A 19,026-nucleotide genomic window follows, 5' to 3' on the forward strand; every position below is an offset into this window, starting at 1 on the left:
CTCCATGGTTTTGAAACCCTTCCAGGGATGGGGACTCCACCACTGCCCTGAGCAGTCTGGGCCAGGCCTGGACAACCCTCAAAGGGCAGAAACTGTTCCTCATGGCCAACCTACACCTTTCCTGGAACAACTTGAGGCCCTTTCTTCTTGTCCTGTCACTTGTTCCTTGGGAGAAGAGCCCAATCCCCACCTGGCTCCATGTGATGGTTTGAAATTGTCTTTTTAATTTTCCCTTGCAAAGTTCAGAACAGAGAAAGTGAAAGAATGTAAATAAGTCACTATTGGGTGTAAGAAAGCAAAATACTGATTGTTCTAAACACTTCCATTGGATAGATAGAAATGTTTAAGAACTATTACCCAAAACAAAGTAGGCACTCTGCACATTCTGCGTTCGGCAGTGGGGGCAGTTGCTGGGCTGTCTGGCTGCTGTTTCTTCTTCTCTTCTGGCTGAAGATAACACACTGACCTTGGCAGTTAACAACTTTCTGCTCTAACTAAACTCTGCTTCTCTGTCCAGGGGGGTCTGGGGGGGAAGCTCCCGGGAGAGGGAGGCCCCTTTGGGAGGGTCCCCTTGGGGGGAAGCAAAGGGAGATCGGTTGTGCTTTTCTGTTGATTGTACATATTTGTAAATGTTGTGAATTTTGTATATTTGTACATATTCATTGCATTTCATCTGCTTGTAAATACAGCTTTTCATTTGCTTCCAGACTGGGCTAGCCTGGTTATTGTCGGTGGGGGGGGAATTTCAGCTCACACCGACACACTCCAGCCTCCTTGTTGGGAGTTGCAGAGAGCTAAAAGGTTGAACCTCATGCCATTGGCCTCACCCATTGCTCCAGCCTGGCCAGAGCTTTCTGTAGATCCCTTCTGACCCTCCAGCAGATCCACATGCCCAACTTGGTGTCATCTCCAGGGAGCCTTGATCCCCTCATCCAGGTCCTGGGTAAAGAGATTAAAGAGAACTGGTCCCGGTGCTGAGCTCTGGGGACAACACTGGTGACCACTGCCCACCACTCCAGGCTCAGCCAGTGGAGCCTCCACCCACCCCAGTTTCTCCAAGAGCACCTGGTGGGAAGCGATGCCAGAAGCTTTACCAAAACATTCATCAGACCAGCCAAGGCCATGGGCAGGGACTGTGGGCTGCGGAGTGCCCAGTGTGGTCCCATGCTGGTCCTGAGCGCCTGCTGTGGCTGGGCACTTTTTGTGTCTGCCTGTGGTGGTGCCATGGCCTTGTGCATGCCATGAGTATCTTCCAGGCTGCAACCAAACCCAGTGTGGCACAGACCATAGTGCCTGGGTGCCTGTTGCTCACAGGGCATGTTGGAGGGAGCCAGGCCTGGCATGGGCAGCATGGCACAGCCATGCTATCCACCAGCCATGCCTGGCACAGCAGCTCTACAGGCTGCAGCTCGCTGGCACCTGGCTGAGTGCCTGCTGGCACAGCAGCCACTGCTCCAGTACCCAGACTTGCCCTGCCAGGGTTAGGTATTGTCAAACACCAGCCCTTGGCTGGGCTGTGCTGTGCTGTGCTGGGGGCTGCCTGGAAGATAGGTGGCGACTTGTCCCCTCTCCACAATTGCCAGAGCCAGCCACGGGTGGCATGGCAGGATCAAGGCAGGGGCAGCTGGGATGTGGCACAGAAGCCAGAGAAAATGGTGAAGCCAGGGGCTTCCAGGAGCCAAGATGGGGCACTTTCTGTCCCTCAGTGGTACCAGGAGGCTGCAGTAAGTGGCACAGCTGCTGCTATGCCTGCCAGGAGGAGGGAAACTCAGTCTGGCACCCATCTGGCCCCTGCACTAGTGGTCCCAGTGAGCTGGTGGCTGGCACAGCCAAGCCATGCCCACTACTATAGGGATGATCCTGGGGGCATTGCAGCCCTGGCACATGCCAGTGAGGAGAGCCAGGAGCCAGCTGGGTAAAGCTTTTATTTAAATAACCTCCAAAAGTAGCCTGCCAGGGACCCGAACAGCTGCTGGGGGGCAGGGAAGGGGGGCATGAGGGGTGACAGGGGTGGGTGCCCACATCCTGACACATTTCGGGTACCAGGACCCCTCTGCCAGCTGCTTGGTGGGTTGGGGTGAAGCTCCAGGTGTGAGTGTCCCCTCAGCAGGTGACACAGCCCCAAAGCATGGGTGCTGGAGGTGAGTGGCACCAGGATCGGCCTAAATGGCACCATCCCAAGGTCCTGGCACACAGGCGGCAAGACTGGCACAGCAGGATGTGGCCCCTGTGCCACAGGGAGTGGTGAGACTGCAGCTTCCCCCTGAGGTGGCTTCAAGATAAAGCCATGGGGTACCCAGTTCTGCCCCACATCTCTTTCCCATATGCCACTAGCTCTGCCCTGCTGCCAAGGAAGAGGAGATGCCAGGCAAAGCTACCTCACCCCCACCCCATGCCAAGAGGGACACGATGCCAGCAGGGCAGCACAGCCAGCCCCTCATGCCCCCATTGCGCGGTTAACTGGTGCCAGAAAGCTGCTAGTCAAAGGTTACCACAGAGCACAGAGAGAAGCAGAAGCAACCCCCCCCCCACCCCCACCCCCCTCAACCCTCTGCCCTCCCAGGGGCTTCTCCCAGGGCCCTTTTGGAAGCAGAGCTTCCCCCCGGCCGCTTTGCCCGGTGGATTCCCGGTGTGTGCCCAGTGCAAGCTGGATACTGCCACACTCATGGCAGTGGGGGCCCCTCCACGGCATGATGGCTCCAGGCACAGTCTCCCTCTTCTCCAGGTCTCCATCCCAAATTGTCCTTGTGGAGCAAGGTCCAGGCTGGAGGGAGGCTCTGGGGGCAGACTATGCCCATGGCTGTCTCTGGCTGTGCCACTGCTGGGCACAAGAGGGGTTTGGGAGCCACCAGATATCAGATCTCGAGATCCTCCCAGGTGCAGGAGTGGTTTGAAAGCCACCAGATCCCAGATCCTGAGATGCTCCCAGGTGCAGCGGTGGTTTGAAAGCCAACATATCACATATTGAGCTGCTGGGCCCAGGAGTGATTTGGGAGACACCAAGTCCCAAGCTCTTCCCACTCCTCGCAGCCCCTCCAGGATCCTGTTGTGGCTCTGTCCCTCTCCAAATGTGGTTGGCAGTTCCTGTGGCACAGCCCAGTCCAGCTTCACTGTACCTGATCTGTGCTTCCCAAAGCCCTGGTACCGCCAGCACAGGGCCTGCCCTGGGCACCGTCCTGCTTTGGTGGGCGACTGGCCCTGGCATGCGTTGGCGCTTTGGGTTTGGTGTCTTCTAGTGCAAGAGCCGTGGTGCCTGCGGTGCCTGGCAGGGCTTGGGCAGTGGTGCCTGGCAGGGTTTGGGCAGCGGTGCCAGCATCACAGGCAGCTGGGGCAGGGAGGGGGCTTCTGGTCGCTGTGTGCCCGCTCAGGCAGCCGCATCCCTCGTTTCTCCTCGAAGCTTCGCCCACAGGCCCCGTACTTACCCCACAGCTCAGTGCCAGGCTGCACTGGCTTGGGCAGCAGCTGCCGCTGGCCCAGGCAGTCAGCACAGCAGCACGGTGGGGGCAGCGTTGGAGGCTTTGGGCTCAAACCCTCCCCACCCTCAGCACATTTGCAAGGGGCACAGTGCTCCCCGGGCCCATCCTGAGGGTGTTGGCTGCCCGGCGCCAGCTGCTGTTCCTCCTGCATCAGCTGCAGCAGGATGTCGGCAGCACCCGAGGGGCTGTCGGCACGGGCAGGGGGCTGTGTGCCGTGGGGGGCCGCGCGGGAGCAGGGGGGCAGCAGCACGGCGTGGGGCTCCGAGCCTTTGCATAGGGGCATGACGCTGCCGGCTGGCACTTGGCAGTGCGCTGGGCAGGCGCCCTGGCAGCAGGCAGGCACGGCAGCAGCGCTGGGGTGCGTGCGGCGGTGCCGCAGCAGGTGAGCTTTCTGGCTGAAGCCCTTGTCGCAGTCGGGGCAGCGGAAGGGCCGCTCGCCAGTGTGGGTCCGCTGGTGCACCGCCAGGTTCACCTTCTGCCGGAACCTCTTCCCACACTCGCTGCAGGCATGCGGCCGCTCGCTGCCAATGCCACCAACAACTCCACTGCCGGCTCCGCCAACGCCAACCCCGCCACCAACACCACAAACTCCAGCACTGCCAACGCCAACCGCCCCACCAACACCAGCACCACAAACCCCAGCACCGCTGACGCCAACCCCACCACCAACACCAGCACTGCCAACACCAACCCCCCCAACACCGCCGACGCCAACCCCCCCACCAACCCCAGCACTGCCAACGCCAACCCCTCCAACCCCAGCACTGCCAACGCCAACCCCTCCACCAACCCCAGCACTGCCAACGCCAACCCCTCCACCAACCCCAGCACTGCCAACGCCAACCCCTCCTCCAACCCCAGCACTGCCAACACCAGCACCACCAACACCAACCCCACCACCAGCACCACCAACGCCAACCCCACCACCAGCACCACCAACACAACCACCAACGCCATCAACACCACCACCAGCACCCACACCAGCACCACCAGTACCACCAACACCAGCACCACCAGTACCACCAACACCCTCAACACCACCAGCAACACCACCCACACCCTGCTGGTGCTGCTGCAGCTCTCTGGGCTCCTCGCCAGGCTCTGCACCGCAGGGGTAGGGACTGGCAGGGTGCCCAGTGGCAGCAGTGGCAGGGTGCTGGTGGCCCGGTGGCCTCTCTGGCGCGTGGATGCGCTGATGCACCCGCAGAGACAGCTTGCTCTTGAAGCGCTTGGGGCACTCGAGGCAGGAGAAGGGCTGGCGCCCGCTGTGGGTTTTCTGGTGTGCCAGGAGGTTGGGTTTCTGGGCAAAGCGCTTGCCGCACTGGGTGCAGGCAAAGGGGCGCTCGCCGGTGTGGGTGCGGTAGTGGGTGACCAGGTTGCCCTTCTGATTGAAGCGGCGGCCGCAGACGCCACAGGTGAAAGGGCGCTCGCCGGTGTGGATGCGTTGGTGAGTCACCAGGTTGGTCTTCAGGCTGAACCTCTTGCCACAGACGTCACAGCGGTAGGGCCCGTGGCCACGGTGGTTCTGCCGGTGCTTCACTAGCCGCTCGTACTGGGCGAAGCTTCTCCCACAGTCAGGGCACAGCCAGGCCCTGCCATCTACCAGCTTCTCGGGGTCTTCCTTAGGGGACAGCTCCTCCTCCTCACCTGAGCTCTTCTCATGCTCGGGGCAGCTGTAGGGCTTCTGCCCACCGTGGCTCTTCTGGTGAGCCACCAGCGCCAACCAGAGCCCAAAGCTGTTGCCGCACTGGTTGCAGATGAAGGGCTTCTCAGCCCCGGGCACTGGGGGAGCTGCGGGGGTGGCATCGCCCAGGCTGGGCTGCACCCCGAGGTGCCCCAGGAGGTGGTGGGGGCCATGGCTGAAGGCCGCAGTGCAGCCACCGGTGGCCTCAGGGTGTGGTGGCCGGAGCAGGGTCACCTTCTGGCAGAAACCTTCAGTGCACTGGGCACAGGGGAAGCTCTGCTCACCCAGTGGGGGTGGCTGGGGGGGCAGCAGGGGCTCCTTGGGGGCAAAGCCCTTCTCAGCGGCACATGGGTACAGCTCCTGCCCCTCTGCCAGCTTCTGGCCAGGCAGCGGTGGCATGGGGGTGAAGTGGGGCTCACCCTCAGCCCCTGCAGGCTGCAGCAAGGTGGGAGCAGCACCGTAGGGCAGGCAGATAGCTGGACTGCGACCGGGGCAGCGCCGCTGGCGTGGGGCATGGGTCTTCTGGTGGGCCTTGAGTGACACCTTGTCTTTGAAGCACTTCTGGCACTGGGCGCAGGGGAAGGGCCGCAGGTCGGTGTGGGTGCTCTGGTGGGTGACCAGGTTGGTTTTCTGGGTGAAACGCTTGCCACACTGGGCACAGGCGAAGGGGCGCTCGCCGGTGTGCACGCGGTAGTGGGTGACCAAGTTGGTTTTCTGGTTGAAGCTGCGGCCGCAGAGGAAGCAGGTGAAGGGGCGCTCACCAGTGTGGATGCGCCGGTGTGTGATCAGGTTGGGCTTCTGCCGGAAGCTTTTGCCACACTCAGGGCACACGAAGGGGGTGTCCTCCTGGTAGCTGCGTGGCTGCGCCCGCAGCTTGGGCTTGGTGCCGTCTTCGTTCTCGCCCAATGTCTTCTGCCCGGCAGCGTGGATGCGTTGGTGTGCCAGCAGGTTGGCTTTCTGGCTGAAACTCTTGCCACACTGGGTGCAGGGGAAGGGGCGCTCGCCAGTGTGTACCCGCCGGTGGGTCAGCAGGTTGGGGCGCTGGCTGAAGCTTTTGCCGCAGTCACCACAGCGGTATGGCTTCTCCCCAGTATGGATGCGCTCATGAGTGATCAGGCTCTGCTTCTGACGGAACCCTTTGCCACACTGGGAGCACCGGAATGGGCCGTTGCCAGCCTGGGGCGCCCAGCAGCCCACCCGGGCGGGCAGCGGGCTGAGGGCACTGCTGGCGTTGGTGTCTCTCTCGGCACCTGCCCGCTCTGGCACACGCTGCCCACCGTGGAACCATCGGCCAGAGCTGCTGGGGGTGGCTGTGGGGTAGAGCTCCAGGGAGCCAGCAGTGACCACAGGCTTCTCTTCGGGTTGCTCCACTTTGTTCACCCGCCCGGGCTCCACTGGGGGCAAAAAGAGGCAACAAAGGGGAATCTCAGAGTCTTTGTACATCACCGAGTCCGACCCTGGCTCCTTGTGGGAAAAGCCAAAACTAAATCAGTTTGGGACATCTGGAGGGATTAGAGCCTGGCCCAGTGCCTGCTCCAGCCTGAATTTGCTGAGAGTGGTGCTGGCAGCAACGATGAAAACTCACCAAAAGGGCTGCAAACTGGCTTAAAATGGCCACAAACTTGCCAAAAGGGCTGCAAACTGGCTTAAAATGGCCACAAACTGCCCTAAAAGGGCTGAAAACTGGCCAGGGACTGTCTCAGAATGGCCACAAACTGGCCAAAAGGTTGAGAAAGTGGCTTAAAGTGGCCCCATACTGACCAGAACGGGTGAAAACTGGATTAAAGTGGATATAAACTGAAAACAGTTGCAAACTGGCCACAAACTGGCTCAGAAAAGCCACAAACTGGCAAAAAGGGCTGAAAATTGTCTTAGAGTGCACATAAGATGGCCAAAAATGATCACAAAATGGCTGCAAACCAGCCAGAACCTACAAAAATCCCTAAAATGGCTGCAAACTGGTTAAACCAGCCCCCGTCACAAACCAGCCAAAACTACCACAAACTGGCCTAAAATGGTAAGAAGTGGCTGCAAACTTACTTAAAATGACCACAAATTGGCCCAAAATTGCCTCTGCCCTGAGAAGAAGCCCTCCCGGTCCGTACCCTGGCACCCACTGGCGCAGGCTCCAGTCAGGCTCTTGCTCTCCTCCTGCATTGGCCGCGCGTCTCCGTAGGGCTCGTCCGGAGTCTTGATGCCAAAGAGACCCCCAGGCTTGAAGAACCTGTAGCCTGGTGAGGGGGTATGACACCAGCTGATCACCATGGAGTCACCAAATTACCCCAAATTCCCCCAGATTACCCTAAATTAGCCCAAATTCCCCAAATTAGCCAGGTCTGAGGGCAGTGCTTTCATCTCTGTTCAGCCTGGGGCTTAAGTTAAAGATCAAAGGCCCAGCTCCCTCCCCCGCTCCCCAGAAACGCCTCATTCCAGGCCCTTTGGAGATGCCAGCGCCAGATTCCGGTGGTTTTGGCACTGCCAAATTGTGCTCACCTGTGCAGGGGTCGGTGGGGATCTCAGTAGCATCCAGCTGGTGGCCAGCTCTGGGTGCCTCGCTCAGCCGTGGGTACGGCAGCAGGTTCAGGGCATGGGCCGGCTGCTCCGGGGTGGGAAGAGGGGACACCTCTAAATTAGGCACTTCCCCAACATCTTTTTGGGGTAGTTTCTTGGGGTTTTGGCCTGGATGGGGTGAGGTGGGCAGTGAGTGCATTCTAAGTGAGGTGGGGGCTTGGCTGGGGTCCCTGGAGAGCCCAAACCCCCCACCCCCCAACTTGAAGGCTGGGGAGGGACATTCCTGGCTCATGGCATCACCTCTGGGTTTTCCAGGGCTCCGATCCCTGGAGGGCAGGAACAGGAGCAAAGCCCCGTGGGGTGACACCTCCTGGGCATCAGTTTCAGGACCAAAGCCATGCACCCCTGCCCCGCCCTCCCTGCGGGTCCCTAGGCACCCACACCCCGGTGCCATCACCCAGCCCCGTTCCCACCCCAGCCCGGAGCCCCCATAAGGAGCCAAAGGGGCTCTCCCCGGGAAGCTCGACCCCAATCTGTTGTCGTTCCATTCCCACTCCCGCCTGCGGGGATCCCTCCCTGCAACCCACAGAGCTCCCACCCCCCCACCAGCACCCGTGGTGCCCACCCCCTGCTGCCCTAACCTTAAAAAGCACCGATTTACCCCTAAAAAAAAAAACCTCTTGTGGGGGCAGTGCGGCCCCTCGGCACCACAGGACGAGAAGAGAGACAGTAGAAGAGCTCCCGGCACCCCCTCCCAAATCCCCCAACCCCCTCAAACCGTCTCCACCCCCCACCATCCTCCCCACAAAATCCTCCAACACGCCCCAAAAATCCCCAAACCCTCCCAAAGCCCTGCCCAACCCCCCCCAAAGAACCCTAAACCCTCAACCCCCCCCAAAACCAACCCGCCTCCCCAAATCACACTCCCCTCCGAAACCAACACCCCCAAGCCCTCCCAAGAACCCTACTCCCAAACCTTCCAGAAAAAGCCCCCAACTCCCTCAAAGAATCCCCAAAATATCCCCCGCCCCCCTCCCCAAAAATCCCCCGACGCTTCGGGGCAGGGCAGAGGGGTGCGGGCTGCGCCGGGGCCCGCTCAGCCGTACCTGGGGCGCTCCCCCCGCGGACATGGCGTCCCTGGGGGTGTCTTTGGGGGGCTCACAGCGACCAGGGGGGGTGGAGGGTGGCGGTGGAAGCTCCGCGGCCTCCCCGCCGCGGCCTCCAAATGGCTGCTGCGGGGCCTGCAGCGGGAGCGAGCCGGGTGTGAGGCGGGAGGAGAGGCCGCGGAGCTGCTTCCTCCTCCTCCTCCTCCTGCTGCTCCTCCTCGACCTCCTCCTGCTTGTCCTCCTCTTCCTCTTCCTCCTCCCGCTCCAGGGGTGCCCCTCACCCCGGATTCTCTCCCCCCACCCCCGCACCTTCCCCACCCGCAGCGCTGCTGGGATTTGTAGTCCAGGTCCTCAGGCCCCGTGAACCGCGGCCCCGAAAACCGAACGGCAAAGGCACGGCCCCGCCGACTCCGGCGGCGTGGCGGACACCAGAGCCACTCCCGGGGCCAGTCACCCTTAAACCGCCCGAAACGAACCGGAGCAGGTTTGGGGATCTGGCTGAGAGGGGCACTAGGAGCGTCTGGTTGAGCTGATGGGAGCCCTCCCTGGCACTGACATCCTGGGATCATTCCTTAAATGTGGGCATTGCTCCCTGTTGCCCTCCCGGACATTGGGATCCCTCCTCAGCACCGAGAACTGCTCCTCAATACTAGGATCCTTCCCCTGGCAGTGGAATCCTTCCTTAAAATTGGGAATTGTTCCCCTGTACTGGGATCCCTTTCCTGGCATTAAGTTCCTTCCTTAGTACTGGGATCCCCTCCCCGGCACTGGGATCCTCTTGCTGAAGCTGGGATCTCTTCCTAGCACCGTAATTCCGCCCCCCACCCCCGGCACTGTGATTCCCCTCTTCCCCCCCGCCCATATCCCCCATATCACAACCCCTCAGCGGGCAGCGAACCCTACAGCGGGGACCCCGATGGGAAAAGCCAGGGCTGACGGCCGAGTTCCGACCCCAGGCACGGGCCCCCAAGTCGTTCACGGCCCGGGAGGCCCCGCTACAACTTGGGGGTGGGATGGTTCTCCCCACGCCACGACAACCACGGCCTGGTCCCCGCCTCCGCCGCTTGTCCCGCCCCGATCCCGTTTCTAACACCCCAGGAATTCACGAAACATGCCCCCCCCCCCCCCCCCCCCCCCCACCTCAGCGAGGACACGGCGACAGCGGGGGAGCACCGGGGGGTACCGGGAGCGTCCCTACCCCGCGGGGGGAGGTCACGGCGGCCGGGCTGCGAGCGCTGCCGGTGGCCCCCGAGGGACGGAGAGTGACCGCGGCGAAACGGAGGGGGAACAGAAGATGCCCCCGTCCCGCCGGGCGCCGGAGCCGCCTCCCCGGGGACACTCACGGGCGGACGCTGCTCCGGCGGCACGATGACGTCAAGCAGCGAGAGGAGGCCGCGGCCAGCGCAGGACACTTCCGAGTGACGCGGCGTGTCCCGCGGCGGCAGCCGTAGGGCGGGCGGACAACGGTACCATCGAGACAGCTGCGTAGGCCAGAGTGTCCTCAGGCCGCAAACTGACAAAATGGCCGCCAACTGGCCACAAACTGGCGCGGAATGGCACCAGACAGGGCGCAAATGGTACAAACTGGTCCCAAATACCCACAGACTGTACCAGACTGCTGAAAACTACAAGAATGGCTACAATGTGTCCCAGCATGGCCACGAACTGCCTCCAAATGGCTAGACTTGCCCAGAATGGCTGCTCATTACTCTAAAATGGCCACAGTCGGGGGTGGGGGTGGGGTGGTAATGTCACAAACTGGCCCAGTAACGCCACAAAGTGGTCCAGAGCGTCCACAGACTCACTAGAATAGCCATAAACTGGTGCAGAATGGTTGCAACATGGCCTTGAACTGGTCCAAAATGTCTCCAAACTGGAACCAAGTAACTGCACGTTAGTCTAAAAGGGTCACAAAATGACCATAATAGCCACAATCTGGCCTGAAATGGCCATAAAATGGTGTCAAACCGACCAAGATGGCTGCAAACTGACAAAAATCGCCACAAACTGTCCCCAGAAGGCCAAAAAAGGGTTCTGAATAGCTCCGGTGCATTCCCCACTACCATAGAGTGCTCAGCATGGGCCAGAGCGGCTCAGTCCTCCCGTGGCCCTGCCTGCTCCTGGTCCGACCCATCCCCAGGCGAGCCCCCGCGGGGCCCATGCTTGCCACGGGTCGAGAGCAGGCCCTGCTTGAGGCGGTGCCCGGGGCCCGGCCTTCCTCCTTCTCCCGGTCCCAGTTCGGCCCCGCTCTCGTTCCCGGTGCCTGTCTCGTTGTGCCGAGAGCCGTGTCCCGAGTGTGTGTGTGGGCGAACACACGCACACACAGGCACCCCCGGAGAGGTTTCCCGTTTAACGTAGTTTCGGGGGGTTCTCGTCCCTTAGACCGCCCTGCACCGCCACACTGGATGGCGCGGGCAGGGAGGAGGCGGGGGGACCGCCAGTGATGTCCCTTCCCGGTGGTCTCAGGGGTCTTCTCCCACCTAAAGCCATCCCGGACAAGACCTCCCTTTCTCCGGTGCCTCTCCCCGCCCATTCCCGGGTGGGTCTCCCCGGGGCCATCCCGGGAGCTACGTCCAACCTCTTCCCTCCTCCCTCCACAGCTGAGCCGGAGGGGCCGTGCCGGCGGTGGGGGGCGGAAAAAAAGGGCAGTTCCCAGGAAATCGGCTCATGACCGAGCGAGTGCCGCGGCGGGGCGGTTGAGGCCCGGATTCCCCCCGAGCCCTTTTGCCGGTGTCGGGATGCGGCTGCCGGTGCTCCTGTGCCTGGCCCTGGTGGCGCTGGCCAGCGGCGGGCAGTCCCCGTTACAGCGGCGAGTGCTGCGGGAGCTGCTGGAGCAGTTCCACGGCCGCAGCAACGTCCAGTTCCTGTTCAAGGAGCAGGCGGTGGAAGGGGTGGAGAGGGTGAGGGGGAGACACCGCGGGGAAAGAGGGGAGAGGCAGCCGGGGATACCGGACCTCCACGGGGTGGGAGTGTGGGGGACTGTGGCTGTGAGCAAGGGTTTAAAAGCTGGCTGGGAGCACGTGGAGGAGGTGTGGGGGGTGCTGGGGTGTCGTGGGGCAGTGGGTGTTGGGGTATCACGGAGAGTGGTGGGTGCCAGGATCCTATGGAGGATGTTGCAGTGTTGTGGAAGGGGAGTGGAGGGGGTTGCTGGGGTGTTGTGGAGGCCGTTGGGGTGCCATGGAGGGAGGGGGGTGGGTGCTGGGGTGTCGGTGAGCATGCTGAAGTATTGTGGAAGGGGTTTGAGAGGTGCTGGGGTGTCGTGGGAAGGGGATGAGGGGTATTGGGATGCTACAGAGGGTGCTGGTGTGTTGAAGGGAGAAGGGAGGTGGTGGGCTTTGGGGTCTCATGGAAGGTGTTGGGGTGTCATGGAAGTGGGTGTTGAGATGTCATAGAGGGAGCTCGGTGGGTGCCAGGGTGTTATGTAGGGGGTTGGGGTGTTAGGGTGTCGCAGAAGGGGGGTGGTTGGTGGCTGCTGGGATGTCATGGAAGGTGATAAGAGTGTCGTGGAGGGTGGTGAGTGCTGGGTTCCTATGGAGCCTGTCGGGGTGTCATGCAAGGAGGGTGGTGAGTGCCTGGGGTGTCACACAGGAAAGGGGCAGTTGGTGTAGTGCCAACCCCCCTGGCATGGCCAGCGAGGCCAGGCTGGTCACTGGGGGCACTGGGCAGGGGCTGGCAGAGCTCGGCTACTCATTAACTGCTGGTGCCTGGTGCCATCATAGTGCAGCTGGAGGCACCCGGCAGCAGTGTCTGGGACCTGCAGGGATGCCCCTGGTTTGGGCCACCCCATGGGGTCCCTGGGGCTGGATTCATCCTGGGTTCTGTGAAGGATTGGGGTCACTCTGCCTGTGGCCACCTCACCTATCACACCCTTCCCCCCCCTCCAGCTCTCAGTGACACCCTCTACCTCACATGTGTGCTCTCAGGGCTGAGGGGTGTCCCCCTGTCCCCCCAGGAAGACTCCTCGGGAACGTTTGTCCAGCTGCGGGTCAGCCTGGTGCAGACGTCCTGCAGCAAGCGGGCACAGCGCCGGCACAACTGCCGCCCCCTGGAGAGCCGGGTGAGCCAGGCTGGCATGGGGACAACCCTGTGGAGGACAAGGGGACATGGCACTTCTGGCCGTCCTGGGCCCCTCCATCTCACCATGCTGTGCTGAGCGGGCTGGAGGTGACGATGGCCTCTAGCCCATGGTGATGATGGCTCCTGGCTGTGCCTGCTGCTGCCCCATGGCAAGGAGCAGGGTGGGGGTGGAATGGGACTGTCCTTGGAGTCCCCAAGGGGTGACAAGCCCTGCTGTGTCCCCAGTGGCAGGGATGGGGTTGGCAGGGGAACGGGTGGCAGGGCAGGGGGGTGTCCGTGTGCTGTGACAGTGTCCCTGGGGGTGCCAACCCCGCTCTGTCCCCAGCGCAAGCCTGTCTGCCTGGCCTGCTACAAGTTTGACCGTGGTGACGTCCCCAAGGTGCTGGACAAGTATCACAACTGTGGCCCCAGCCATCACCTCGCTGCTAAGGTGAGCCAAGACCCCCCACCCCATGGCACCAGCGTGGTGCTGGCAGTGCCCAGTGTCAGGGTGGGTGCCAACCAGGCTGGTTCTGCCCTGGCAGGAGATCAAGCACCGTGATGAGGCCGAGTGCAGGGCAGTGGAAGAGGCTGGCAAGGTCGGGGATGGGTTATACCTCCCTGGCATGTTTGCCTTCTCCAAGGGGTTGCCACCATAGGTGGTTGTCACCAGCCTGGCACATGCCAGGGACACACAGATGCCCCCTGCTCGCAGCCCCCCAGCATCCCCCACAAGGGACCAGCTCGGTTCCCTCCTCTGCTTGCTACCCCCCCAGCTTGGTGTCACCGAAGGATGGACCTCCCCAGTGCCACCTCCTGGGGGCTCACCAGTAACCCCCAGCTCACCCCTAAACCCCAGCTCACCAGTAAACTTCTGCTCATCAGTAAACACCAGTCTGGCTCCTGCTGTCACTGTTATTCCTACTGGGATGGCTGTGGGCGGGTGGAGGGCTCAGCCCCATGTCCCTCTCTCCCTGGTGGGGGCTTTGTGTCAGCTCCCTCCCTGCCACTGCTTGTCCCCAGCCCCAAAGGAGGGACAGGGATGTGGGTGTTCCCCCCTGCCTGGCTGGTTGGGGCACAGGAGCAGGCAGCAGAGTGGGGCCTTGGGGGCCAGCAGAGCTTTTACTGCCCAGTCCGCAGTGTCCCCTCGGCCCCGCTGTGTCCCAGTGGCAGCCCCCAGCCCCCCCATGCAGCCCCTTCCAGCCACCCAGGCTGCCTTCAAGCTTCCTGTGACATCTTGGCTCCTGCCATGGCTCTGCTGTCCCCTGTCCTGGAGCACTTGGGGGGCAGCCTTGGCACGCCTGGGAGAGGGTCACCTCTGGCATGGCAGGGGGGGTCTGGCAGCCCCCCAGGCTGGGTTCACTGCAGCTGCTCTGGCATCACTCCAGGTGCTCTAGAACCCCTCCAGTCACTCCAGTATCCCTCCACTCACTCAAGTATCCTTCTGGCTGTTCCAATATCCCTCCAGTCACTCCAATATTACTCCAGTCACTCCAATATTACTCCAGTCACTCCAGTACCCCTCCAGTTGCTCCAGCATCCCCTTGGCTGCTCCAGTATTACTCCAGTCACTCCAGTATCTCCATGGTTGCTTTGGCATCCCTCTGGCTGCTCCAGCATCCCTCCAGTCACTCTAGCATCCTTCTGGTTGCTCTGGCACCCCTCCAGTCACTCCAGCATCCCACCAGTTGCTCCAGCATCCCCCTGGCTCCTCCAGTATCCTTCCAGTCAGTCCAGTATCCCCATGGTTGTTTTGGCATCCCTCCAGTATCCCTCTAGTTGCTCCAGCATCCCTCTGGTCACTCCAGTATCCCTCTGGCTGCTCCAGTGTCCCTCCAGCTGTCTTACTGTCCCTCCATTGAGGGCTGTACCAGGCCGGCGCTGGCAACATCCAGTGCTGGGGCTTGGTGTTGGAGGTCTCCTCTCCTGGTACCGGTGTGTGTGGGAACGTTTCTCAGAAAACGAAGGAGCCGGGGTCGTGCCGGGTGCCCAGCGCCCGCTGTGCCTGTGCGATGGAGTCATCAGCGCGCCGGCCGAGCTCGCGGCACTCGCGCAGGGCCTCACTGAACTGCCGGTAAGCCTCCTCCACGATGGAGCTGCGCCGCGGCGCCCGCGCCTCCCAGAACCCTGCTTCCACCCAGGGCTGTGCTGCCCGCGGTGCTTCGGTGCCGGTGCTGGTGCCGGCGCCATGTCCCAGCGAGCTGTCAAGGTCGCGGCACAGCTGGTAGAGCTCACTGCCACGCCCTGACACCCGCTCGCCATCGATGGACTTGAGGCTGGGGAACATGGCAGCCAGCGCGGTGCGGTAAGCTGGGGCGCTGGCACACAGCGGGTTGGTGATGCCGGTCCGGGGGTCACGCAGCCGCAGGCTCTCCAGCCGCCGCAGCCCACTCAGGCAGCGCAGCCGTGCCAGGTTGCCCAGACGGTTGCCCGCCAGGTTGAGGCTCTGCAGGTTGTGGCACGACGCCAGCGGCTCCAGCCTGGCCACACGGTTCTGCGCCAGGTTGAGCACCGCCAGGGCTTTGAGGGCCGCCAGTGGGCCCAGGCGGGTGATGGCGTTGCCAGATAGGTCCAGCCACTCCAGGTTGGCACAGTCACCCAAGCAGCCCAGGTGGGCGATGCCGCGGCCACGCAGCCGCAGCAGCAGGATGGACTCCAGTGCGAACTCCCCGCTGCTGGCCTTCAGCAGTTGCGCTGTGATCCGCACCCCACCCTCCTCCTCCTCTTCCTCCTCCTCGTCTTCATCCTCCTGCTCCTGAGGGGGATCCTGGGGAAGCTCCTCGGCCCCCTCCCTGCGACCCTCCATGCTGCAGCAGTTGGGGAAGGGGTTGAGCCCTGGCGGGGGACAACTTCGTGTCACCCGAGTGTCCCCCCCCCGCAGACCCAGACCCCACCAGGTCCCTCGCCGGATCTCCCACTCACTCCTGTGCCGCCGGGTCCCTCCCAAGTCCCTCTGGACCACCCATTCTCATCACCGAGTTCCCTGGATCCCCCAGGTTCGCCTTCCCACGCATCCTCCAGACCTTCCGGTACTTTCTCCCCTCCCGTCTCCTCCCGATGTCCCCCAGGATCCCCAGTACTCCTGCTCCCCGGACCCCCCCCCCCCTCCCCCTCCTTGATATCCCCGGTTCCCGGTACTCTCCGGATACCTCCCAATCCCCCAGACCCTGACTCCCCTTCCTCCCCACGATGCTTTCTACCCCCTCCCGAGGTCTGCCGCTGCTTCCCGGGCCCCAGGTGGCCCCTCAGCTGCTCCCCTAGACGCCCCTCCCGCGGTGCTCCCTACCTGCCCCGCCTCGCTCTCACCGGCCCCGCCGCTCCCGACAGCCCCTCGGCCCCGCCTCCTCCGTTGCCACGGAAACAAGAGACTGCCCCCGCCCCGCCCACCGTGGACCCGGGAAGCGATGTCGCCATGGCCGGTGCCACCAGGCAGCCCCCGGTACCGTCACCATTCCATTGTCCCTGGGGAACGATGTGACCGGTGGCGTTCCCATGGCGGGCACCGGTGTCTCGTCCCTGAGCAGCCCCTGGGATCGACCCGGTCTTGGTGCCCTTGGGAACGTCCCCACAGCCAGGTACCGGCATCAGTGGCTCCTGTCCCCAAGCAGACCTTGGTACCGACGAGGTCTTGGTGTCCCCAGCGGTGTCCCCGTGGCCACAGCTGGGCACTGGCACCACCACTGTCTGCTCCTGTCCCCGCACAGCCCCCGGTGGCAGCCCAGTCCTGGTGCCACCACAGCCCTGCCTGCTCTTCCTGTCCCCCAAGGCTCCTGCTCAGAAAGGTTCAACCAAACCCAGTTTATTGGCAGTTCTGGTTCATTGTCACCACAGCACCACCATGAGGAGTCCCTTGTCCTGGGAGTCCCAGCACCCCCAACTCACTGTGTGCCAGCCCTGGAGGAGAGTGTGGCACATGCCCAGCCAGTTTTGAGGCGTTTCAGACATTTTAGAGCTGCTGTTTGCCACCAGCCCCCAACCTCCAACCTTGCTGGCTCAGTCTCTCAAGTCTTTGGACTTGATGATCTCGAAGGTCTTTTCCAACCTGCTTAATTCTGTGATTCTCTGGTACCCTGGGAGATGCTCACCATGCCATGTGCTGCAGCTCCAGTGAGCGACACCGAGGACACAGCATCACCGGGAGCCAGCACGGCCCCTGGCACATCCCAGTGCTCAACCCATGGTGCTCAGGGACAGAGAGTGGCAGGGGTTGTGGTAGTGGTGCCCGGCCAGCTCTGCTGTGGCGTAGTGCCGGTGGCGGCAGTGGCGGCGGCAGCATGGGTGCGCTCGTGCCGCAGCAGGTGAGTTTTGCGGCTGAAACTCTTGCCGCAGTGGGTGCAGACGTAGGGCCGGTGCCCGGTGTGCACGGCCTGGTGCCGTGCCAGGTTGGTCTTTGAGCTGAAGCGCTTGGCACACTGGGTGCAGGCATGGGGCCGAGTGCCGGTGTGCACTGCCTGATGCCGCGCCAGGTGGGATTTGCGGCTGAAGCTGCGGCCACAGAGCTGGCAAGTGAACGGCCGGGCTCCGGCGTGGGCTTTGGCGTGGGCCAGCAGGTTGGTGCGGGAGCCAAAGCGGCGGCCACACTGTGGGCAGGGAAAGGGCCGCTCGCCAGTGTGCACCCGCTGATGCCGCAGCAGGTGCTGGCGGTGGGCAAAGGCGCGGGCGCAGAGCGGGCAGGCAAAGGGCCGCTCGCTGCCATGGCTGCGTTGGTGGGCGGCCAGTTCCGGCCTGTGGCTGAAGGTTTGGTCGCAGCGGGGGCAGGCAAAGGGCTCCAGCCCCGCATGGCACCGCAGATGTGCCGTCAGGTGCCGCTTGTCACCAAAGCCACGGCCACACTCGGCGCAGGCAAAGGGGTGGCCGTCACGGTGCAGCCTGCGGTGGGATGAGAGGTTCTTCTTCCAACTGAAGCTCTTCCCACACTCCAGGCAGGGAAACGGCTTCTGCTCGGCGCCGAGCGCTACAGCCCCATCCGCTGGTGCTGGCAACAGCTCCGGCACTGGCTCCGGCTCTTGCACCGGCTCCTCGTGGAGCTGCTGGTGACGGAGGAGATGCTGCTTGTGTGCAAAGCGGCGCGGGCAGCGAGCACAGGCGAAGGGACGCTCGCCGGTGTGGGTGCGCTGGTGCCGCACCAGGTGAGTCTTCTTGCGGAAGCGGCGGCCGCAGTCGGCACAGGGGAAGGGCCGCTCGCCAGTGTGGGTCTTCTGGTGGGAGCGCAGGTGGATCTTCTGGCTGAATCTCTTGCCACAGTCGGTGCAGGCGAAGGGCCGCTCGCCCGTGTGCACCCGCAGGTGCCGTGTCAGGTGTGCCTTCTTGCCAAAGCCCTTCCCGCACTGAGTGCAGGTGAAGGGCCGCGGGGGCGCCGTGGTGCCGCAGCTCTGGGGGTCGGCTGCCGGCAGTTGCAGGCCAAGCCGCGCCTGAAAGCAGCGCTCGCAGCCACCGGGATCGGTGCTGGCACCATCCGGGCTCTGGCCTTGTGGCAGCCACGGTGGTGTGGCAAAGGTGGGCAGCTCACCGTAGCCCAGCTCCTCTGGGCATGGCTGTTCCAGTTTGCAGGTGTCAGTGCAGCCTGGTATGCTGCCAGTGTGGGGCACGGTGCCAGCTGGGGGCTGCCCTGCCAGCAGGGCTTCGGTGCCAACTGGCCATTCCTCATCCTCCTCCTCTACCTTCACCTTCCTCACCAGCCAGTCCTCTGTGAAGCACACACCGGCACCAGAGCGACCATCACCAGATGATCATCACCAGGGTGACCACCACTGGGGTGACTATCACCACATATTCCCAGCATGCTGTGTCCAGAGCCCCATCTGTGCCAGGCTAGGCAGAGGCTTTGCTGCATGCCAGCAATGCCAACATGTCCCCTCACCTGAGCAGCTCCTTTCTGGGCCCCCTGGCTCCTCTTCATCACCCTCGGGGTTTGCCTCCACCTTGGGGACCACCAACCATCCTGGGGGGATAGAGGGGCACAGCCATTGTCTCCCCCGCCCAGCTCTGAGACCCCTAGGAGTCTCCCTCCTGGCACCCACCTGTGCTGGCACAGCCTGGCATCTCGGGCACCTCCATCTCCTCCAGTGGTGGAACCGACTCGGGCTTGGCTGTGGCAGAACCTGTGTGGGGTGAGATGGGACTGGGCTGAGCTCCCCCCGGGACTTTCAACCTGCACCCCAGAACCTGCTCCAGTAGCCCCCGGACCCTCACC

General features: G+C 62.9%; 3 protein-coding genes across 3 annotated transcripts; 1 reads left to right on the forward strand and 2 right to left on the reverse strand.

Annotated features, from left to right (window-relative positions):
• Positions 1–3,315: 3,315 nt before the first annotated feature.
• Positions 3,316–18,875, reverse strand: LOC128973629 (zinc finger protein 585A-like). The gene is made up of 6 exons (XM_054389972.1): positions 18,854–18,875; positions 18,694–18,774; positions 17,108–18,519; positions 6,082–6,336; positions 4,739–6,006; positions 3,316–3,997 (listed from the first exon to the last, which is right to left on the reverse strand). The coding sequence occupies exons 1-6, from the start codon at positions 18,873–18,875 to the stop codon at positions 3,316–3,318; spliced, it is 3,720 nt and encodes a 1,239-aa protein (XP_054245947.1).
• RARRES2 (retinoic acid receptor responder 2) lies at positions 11,516–13,644 on the forward strand. The gene is made up of 4 exons (XM_054389922.1): positions 11,516–11,677; positions 12,730–12,834; positions 13,180–13,284; positions 13,379–13,644. Exons 1-4 carry the CDS (start codon positions 11,516–11,518, stop codon positions 13,490–13,492), a joined length of 486 nt encoding a protein of 161 aa, XP_054245897.1. The 3' UTR covers positions 13,493–13,644.
• On the reverse strand, positions 14,788–15,639 carry LRRC61 (leucine rich repeat containing 61). The gene has a single exon (XM_054389921.1). The coding sequence runs from the start codon at positions 15,637–15,639 to the stop codon at positions 14,788–14,790; it is 852 nt and encodes a 283-aa protein (XP_054245896.1).
• Positions 18,876–19,026: the final 151 nt, after the last annotated feature.

The sequence above is a fragment of the Indicator indicator genome, chromosome 20 (genome assembly GCF_027791375.1).
Source record: "Indicator indicator isolate 239-I01 chromosome 20, UM_Iind_1.1, whole genome shotgun sequence".
Taxonomy (NCBI): domain Eukaryota; kingdom Metazoa; phylum Chordata; class Aves; order Piciformes; family Indicatoridae; genus Indicator; species Indicator indicator.

Coding starts and splice junctions, on each gene's coding strand:
- RARRES2 (XM_054389922.1), top strand. CDS start 11,516: ATGCGGCTGCCGGTGCTCCTGTGCCTGGCCCTGGTGGCGCTGGCCAGC. Junction 11,678..12,729: donor CGGTGGAAGGGGTGGAGAGG/GTGAGGGGGAGA, acceptor CTGTCCCCCCAG/GAAGACTCCTCGGGAACGTT. Junction 12,835..13,179: donor GCCGCCCCCTGGAGAGCCGG/GTGAGCCAGGCT, acceptor CTCTGTCCCCAG/CGCAAGCCTGTCTGCCTGGC.
- LOC128973629 (XM_054389972.1), bottom strand. CDS start 18,875: ATGCCAGGCTGTGCCAGCACAG. Junction 18,775..18,853: donor GCCAGGCTGTGCCAGCACAG/GTGGGTGCCAGG, acceptor CTATCCCCCCAG/GATGGTTGGTGGTCCCCAAG. Junction 6,337..17,107: donor TGCGGCACGAGCGCACCCAT/GCTGCCGCCGCC, acceptor TGGGCGCCCCAG/GCTGGCAACGGCCCATTCCG.
- LRRC61 (XM_054389921.1), bottom strand. CDS start 15,639: ATGGAGGGTCGCAGGGAGGGGGCCGAGGAGCTTCCCCAGGATCCCCCT.